Below are 8,017 nucleotides of genomic sequence, written 5' to 3'. Positions count from 1 at the left end.
GGAGCAGGAAGCCTCAGAGTGAGAAAGGGCCCAAGGGGGACAGATGTCAGCATGCAACACAACAGGAAATAACATTTCATATATACAGCACTTCCATTGCTTTGTTTTCCATTGAAGGTAAATGAAAAAAAAAAAAAGGATGATGGACCCTCTACCCTCAAGGAGCATAGGGACATTGTAATTTAATCTGGGAGGAATAAACAATGACACTACAAATGTAAACAGCTGAGAAAGTGCCTGATTTTGCATAGACTTGTACAAAATGAGTGTGCTTTTATATATAGGATAATAAAACGAGTGATAAAGGTTCAGACAAGCTCAGGTGTACTTTGAATTTCAATGCTCTTTTCTGTGCGACATTATTTTAAAAGAATATGATAAACTGAACCCATCTGGTGCTCAAACTATATTAAAATAAACCTGGGAATTACTTATTTCACTACTAACTCAGGTATGCTGAAATCATCACATTATCTGGCCAGCTGACCTCTCGGAGGTCAGGGCATCACGATCTGACCTCTATTTAAAAACCGTAAAGTGCTAAATGGAAGGCCAGAGGCAGAATTTTCCACTATCCAATCACACTGTGACAGGTGAAAATAAAGGGACAGAGGTGTCTGTGGGTGACAGATAAGAGCATGCATGAGACTCAAAGTATTATAGACAGAGGCTGAATGTGTCTTGGGGTCACAAGCTCAGGTGTCCGGATTTTATCTGTGACCACATTGTTCTGTACGTCCATCAAAACTATCTGATGCCTCAATCTGACAGACAGAATCAGAGATGTTATAGAAATGCTGAAGGAACTGTATCGTGGAATCAGTGCGGCCTAAAGCTGTAATTTTGCTCCACATTGAATGTACTGTTCAGTATTGGGTCAACAGCACCTTATATGGCAATATCCTGTAAATACTTCTCTGTATTGTCAGTTTCTTTAAATTCTGTTTGTCCTGCATAACATTTTAGACAGTCTGCCTTGTGAAGTTTAGCTAAGATTGGCAGAAACGCTCACACAGAAATGCCAAAAGTAGGTGTAAAAAACTAATGTTGAAATACACTTTGACCTTCATGAAGGTGTGTTTTTTCAAAGAGGGTTTGGAGTAGATGAAGGCTGAAACACCCTCCATATTATATGGGCGGGACCCCCAGTGACCTAATCTTGTGATATGTCACTCAAAGCTTCACTGACTGTCAGGTTAAAATAGATTATAATCTGATCTGCAATGGAAGCTGTCACTGAGAACCTAACACGGACTGAACACAAATACCACTTAGTATAACGACACACACACACACACACACACACACACACACACACACACACACACACACACCATTTTATCATACATAATGTTCTGTTACAGACGCAGAAGCTGAACCAGACATGGCCAATAAGCCCACAGGGCGAAAAAAGCTTGTGCTGGCTGTCATGCGACTGCCGCTATGGCAACGAGTCATAACCACAATCTGGAAAGACAAGGAGAAGAAGCAGCAGAATAAATAACAAGTCATGCTGCAGCTTTATCCCACACTGGCCCTACTGCCACAGTTCTGAGGCTACACCAGAGTAATGGCTTCATGTTAATGGTCTGGTGGCCTTGAAGACTCGTTCTGTGTCTGTTTAACCACTCAGCTAAACTGCTGACTCCCAGTGGTATGATAGGGGGAAAAAAGATGCATCACAGCTATTTTTAAACACCATGTGTTTGTTTCGGTGTCTGAGTGGGAGCGTGGGCACATGTGTGTGTGTGAAGCTGTGGTATCCAGAGCCACAGACGATAAATGGTGGTGTCAGAACTAAACAGGAGGCTGGCAGGGCTCAAGGTGACCGTCTGCTTGGTCCTTCCTTGGCTGCGGCCGAACCATAATGTCGCCCCTGGCAACAGGATGTCACCCTGGCCCAGTGCCAACCTGAGGATCTGTGCCAGTCCCACTAGCAATCAGGAGCTTAAAAACTGGTGTGTGGGCTCGCTCTCTCTCTCTCCCTCTCTCTCTCTCTCTCTGCCCCCTGCTTCTCCAGTCTCATTTTCTTGCTCTTCCCCCTGCCTCTCTCATTCCTATTTCATCCATCCAATACTCAGTGTGGCACTCATGTCATCCAGTTGGGCTGACCTCTGTTGCCCTTGCCCTTTACCCTCTTCTTCAACTTTCTTTCTGCTCAGCATCCTCCTCGACCAAAATAACATTAGGAGAGGTGCTGCTACTGCAAAATTCACTCAAATGCAGTCACAATGCTTTGCATAACACAACCCGCAAGGCCTGAACGGATAGAAAAACTCAATCTGCAGCAATTTCCTTCTCTATTATCTGATCACAAGCAAATTGCCAGTGCAGGATTACACACAGCGTGCGCACAGAAAACTCAAGCAGGTGCCCCCAACACAATGAGACTTCAGCAAACTTGCCCACTTTATAGGCGAGCAGACGGTAAAACCCAGAGGTGTAGGCGGCAATGTATGCCTATGCCGCCCAAGATGGAGAAAACAGGTGAGAAATTGTAATAGGAAAAACAGTGCATCGCTTTTCTCATTAATGAGAGACAACAAACAGGCAAATTCCACAGCATATGGAGGAGTTCAGGCTGGGAGGTGTTCAAAGCGGCCTCGCCGTTCTCTGCCATATGGTGTCACTAATTGCTGTTTTTTCACTGCGACAGAGAGGTACACCAAAAGAGATGGTTGAAAGGAGGAAAACACAGACCCAGAACTGGGGTAAAAGTTTTGATTGTTTTGATGTTGCACTGAGCGGTTACTAACCGCTTCCAAATTGAGCCTGAAGGGAGTGTAGTTCATTTCATGGTATCTGGTGATTTGTGAAACGTGGCTAATTTGAGAACATTGTCCTCTCTTGAGAGGAGGAATAAAATACGTTAATCTAATCAGGCTTTAAAAGACATACAAATGGTTTTAGATTACCTATATTTAACACTCAGGAGGTGAGAAATTAGATTGCAATCAAGTTTGCCCCAAAAACATGTGAACAAAAAACATCAATATAACACATTTCTGGAAAATGATCCCACTGGAGAGACATGATTACTGCAACCCTGAGAAATGAAAAGCAAGCTACCCTGAACAAAGGCGACATTGATTTCATTTGCAGCTGTCATTTGGGACAAAGCTTGTGACCGCCTATAGAAACACTGCACGATACCAAAGACAAGGCACACATGCTTTTATGTTATGTTCCACTTATGCTATGAGCTGTTTTATGTTCAGACTAATGAAAACATAAGTGTTCCTCTTTGATTCTTACAAAACGTCTTGATGATATCATCACAGATTCTGCCCTCATCTCCCAAGAGATGGATGGCAAACAGAAGACATCAAATAAAATGTCACGTCAAATTAGATTCTGCACCCCCCCCCCGCGCATAATAAGCTAATGTGCCCCTGTGCTCAGATGGGAACATATATAGCATTAAAAAAAAATAAAAAACGTAGCTGTCCAAGCAAATCCATTCACACACAGACTTACAGTATATTTCTACTCCAGGCTACAATCAGGAGACACCCCATTTAATCAGTAGCCATTAACATTGTCTGTGTATGTCCGTATTGTTCCCACAAACCCTCAGTCCATCCATCTGTGAGGATAACCACGGCAACAAGACTCGGCTTATCTGAAATGCTTACATGCCACGAGACAACGTCAATAAAGCAACTGTTGGTAAAGGCACTGTTTGGTGTAATTAGATAAAGGTCTTCACCAGCGGGTGTGGACACACCCCCAAACGCAGGACCCAGTCAGAAGAGTATTTTTGGAACAAGCTACACTTGGGGCAAAACAGCATTATTTACAGCTCATGTCATTTACTGCCTTGTTGTGTTAAATGAATGTAGCTACAAGCATTAGACTCCCTTATGGATGCATATTCTCTAACGTCAACATTTTTAATGTAGCTAATTATGCGCAACAAGGATGTGTCCTTGTGGATTTTTGAGTGGTAAATTGAATCATAAAAAAATTAACTATTTTACACCACTGCAATGTAATAAATTGTTAAATTCTCACTGATTATGTATTAATACATCAATCTGTCCTTGTAGCACTGGAGAGACAGCTTAAGGGGAAGCTTCTAAAATTAGATCAACCGGAGTACAATCAGGATTCAAAGTGTGCACCCACACCTGCACACAGTGATGCAGAGGAGCCACGTGGCTGGTGATGCTGTTCTCAGCTTTCACAGAAACTGCCACCTCAGAAGCCACACAGGGAGCTGCCATATTGGATCTCAGCTCTGGTGTCACCTGACTTTCCTGCTACTTTGCGAGTGTCATCAATCTGATCAGTAAGGGATGTGTTATTGTGCCACTCAGAGGTGCAAGTTTTTTTTTACGGTGGAGGCTTAGTTACAGTACAAACATGATACACCCACATTATTTGACTTCTAGGAAAGACTGAATAAATGCTGCAAATACAGTGTGCAAATGAAACAAAAGTTAAAGCAGAGGGGAGATAAGATAAGAAAGCCAGAATTGCTTATTTTAATGTGCCAAAGGTAAGAGAGAATAAACATCATAGCTGTTATTCAGTGTTATGTTATATGTACAGCAGGCTGAGAATATGACCGTCGAGCTTCTACAGCAACACACTTCATCATGTCAGCTTCTCTGGGGATTAGCTTGCTATTGTTTGCTTCCCAGTCTATCCACACACAGAAAAAACAACAGACAGAAACAGGCACATATACTGTATGTATGCACATGCAATCAGCCACACACACACACACACACACACACACACACACACCACACATACAGACACAGCGAGCATGTGCACACATAAACAGTAAATACATACAAAACAATGCAATAATTCAATTTCTCATGCCTCATGCACTGGCTTACTTAATCTCATTTTCTCTGGTTGTTTTTTTCCCACAACAAAGACAAAATGTCTGTAATTTTTATGGCATTAAATCTGCCATACCGCATAATTCTGTGACTAACAGCTGCATGCACCTCTATTCTCAATCATGAGGAAAACTCCACAGAAAGTAAAGCAAACTAAAGCACTGACAGCAAGTGAATGTTGGACAAAACATAACCTAAAAATTTCCAGTGTACTTGAGTACTGCATACCGTGACTCTGCATATCCCATTCATTCAGTTATGTCCTTCCTATACCAGCCATATGAACTTGAACTCACACACTCCACAGATAAGACACACGAGGTCATGAGCAGAAAGGATAAGATGCATGTAAGACATTTTTTATACAGTGACAGTAAGTGTCTTTAGCTCACACTGTTTTGCTGTGTCATGTCGAACACTAGGTCACCTCTAAAAACGCTGCAAACCAAGGTGGAGCAGTGTGAGTAAGCATTTTGCACCTACCTTGCAGCTTCTGCATCACATTGGCAATATCCCGAGAAGTGTGCCCATAGTGCCTGGGTGATGCCATGCCGCTGTCCTCAGGTCACCAAAGTCACGTCCCAACTCCTGTGCGTCACCCTGGCAATGCTCTCATGCTGTGATCAGGATTCAGATTGGGCTGCAGTAGTTTTGTTTTCACACTGACTGCAGGCTGTTACCAGTGAAGCATGTCCATGTTGCTGTGTTTCTCTTTTCAAGTCATCCCTGTTGCAGTAGCAGTCTGCAATCTTCACACTCACTGAAGCTCCTCCCCTGAAAATGATGATGTAAGCGCATACTGTATGTGTATAGTGTATGTGTATGCACGTCTCGCCTGAGCCTTTTACTTCTGCAGACAAGACAGCTTCCTGGTCTGCATGCACTGCCACCTGCTGTCCAATCAAAAGGGATGGCTCTTCCCTCTCATTGACACATCAGGACCAATTGCGTGTCAGGTATCTTCTCACGCCTACTGGTTCCACTGTAAGAGTGTGTGTGTGTGTGTGTGTGTGTGTGTGTGTGTGTGTGTGTGTGTGTGTTGTATTTGTGAGTGTGGGAGAGAAAGTGTCAGTGTGACGAGGGAAGAAGATGTATCAGAATTAGCTGCAGCAAACCTCCCCTATGACGACAACAACACATTTTTATTTATTTATTTGAATTTAGAAAAAAAGCCTCCATCCATCTTTATTAAAGGTAAAATTCAGCCTAAAACATTGTAGGTGTAGTTACTATGTATACATGCATAAATATGTACAGTATATATATATCTAAGTACACATAATATATTTATCTTGATGGATTAATATTATTAATGTAATTAATGTAAATGCTTATCAGGCTTCTCTGAGATGCAATATTTTTCCTCTTTTTTTTATAATTTTAAGTATTAGAACTGTAAAATACGCTGAATTTGGGGTGAGGAACCCAATAATGACATAATTAATGTACTAAACTGATGATAATTAAGTACTAAGTAAACATAGAGAGAAGAGAAATCACCATACATGCTCTCATAATGTACTACGGGTTGCTCTATTATTTACTGCTTATTGAGCAGCTCCAGGATTTATCTCATGACATCATCATTTCAGTCTGCCCTACTGCTGCTCGGGTTCAAGAGGGATTTGTTCCGCTTCACAAATCAAAATATGGACAACCAATGTGAATTTTATACACAAGTAGATTTCTCTGTTAAAATAAAATGTGAAGACACGTGCTGATTGTGCAGCAGGAAAGACAATCAGTGACAACAATCCATCAAGACACACTCCTGCTAATAAAACATCTCCCCAAAAACTTTATGTCCAAGATATGCTACTGCACAGCGGATCAATGCCTCCTTTTGAAATGCAGGAGGGAGGTGTAATGAACCACTAGGCTCTGAGCACTTATCGCGATGTGTAATCCCATTAGACAAGTCCTTTCATCATCATCTCAGGAGAGCTCTTACATGAGCTGAAAGGGGAGCTACACTGCTCTGGCCAAAGCCTCATTCAATAAAGTGAGAGATAGAAGAGTGGGCATGAAAAATATAAAAGCTGTAAAATGATGAATTGATTGATTTCATTGATCCTCAGCTCAATTTTGATATATGAGTGACACTGACTAAATGCACACATGTGGTGCTTGCTGAATTTAATCTGTTCTGATGACAGTGTTGTGCAATCTGCTTCTGAGATTAATTTATGGAATGGCTTTATGTAAATAAGCTGGTGGCACTGGTGAATGTGGGTGAACGAGGGTGATTTTATGAATGTGAATCGCCAGGACAACACAAGAGTCCTCCACAATCTAGTTGTGAGTCCAGATTTCTAGATTTCTGCATCATCTAGGCTCCCTTTTTGAAGCTCTGCTGTGTACTGTTTGTCTACAGTGACTGAGTAAACATGATGTTTACTGGGGAAAAAAACACTCATTGCCACAATTATGTGAGGGGAGGAGTAATTATTTAGATTTATGAAGTGCTGAATGTAAAAAACTCTCATGCTCAAAAGCAGGCAAGTGTGTTTTTAGGGTACTATTAGAAAAGCTCACCACTGTATGAATTCTATAACCAAGTTTCTCCATATTGTCACTAAAGATGACTAAAAAATGCTATATACAGGGCAATAATACATATAATCAATCCAAATTGCATACCTAACCAATAGCAACTGTAATAGCAATGTCAGGAGCAAATCAGTTACCTTGGTAGTTTAACCTCAGCCCATTCAGTAACAGCTAAATCAGCTCTATACCTTTATAAATGCACATATGAATCTAACCGGTTTGTAGTTACCATGTCAGAACCAGCTGTTTGACTTGCCAGTGTAATATAATACATTGTGGGATTTAGTTGGATCGGCCGGCTCCTCTGCAGCAGGGACGGACTGCTGATTCCTACATTTTTTACACAGCTCGGCTCGAGGTGACCTCTATCGTCCAGAGCCTCTCGGGACCAAACAGATTCAGCAAAAGAGAGAGCGTACACTGCTGCAGCAGAGGGGAGCAGAGAGCACTAGACAAAGCACAGGAGTCAATAGGAAATCTTCCTATAGTAGCCAAACCCTTTCGCCCCGTTAAGATCCGTTTTCTTATCTAATCATTGCACAGGCAGAGAGCTGGGACCAAGACCGCCAGTGTGGTAATCTCTTTCGTGCATAGTCAGCAGTTTTCTAAAA

The 8,017-nt window shown here is 41.9% G+C and overlaps 1 protein-coding gene across 1 annotated transcript in view; it reads right to left on the bottom strand.

Annotated features, from left to right (window-relative positions):
- Positions 1-5,684, bottom strand: part of syne1a (spectrin repeat containing, nuclear envelope 1a) — a 129,061-nt gene extending 123,377 nt beyond the window's left edge. Inside the window, exon 1 of the mRNA XM_051408753.1 lies at positions 5,340-5,684. Within this exon, the coding sequence (XP_051264713.1) occupies positions 5,340-5,406 (67 nt within the window). The 5' untranslated portion in view covers positions 5,407-5,684. The remainder of the gene's footprint in view (positions 1-5,339) is intronic.
- Positions 5,685-8,017: the final 2,333 nt, after the last annotated feature.

The sequence above is a fragment of the Dicentrarchus labrax genome, unplaced genomic scaffold (assembly GCF_905237075.1).
Source record: "Dicentrarchus labrax unplaced genomic scaffold, dlabrax2021, whole genome shotgun sequence".
NCBI lineage: Eukaryota > Metazoa > Chordata > Actinopteri > Moronidae > Dicentrarchus > Dicentrarchus labrax.
Note: the sequence above shows the minus strand (reverse complement) of the source record. Positions and strands in the feature narration are given on the sequence as shown.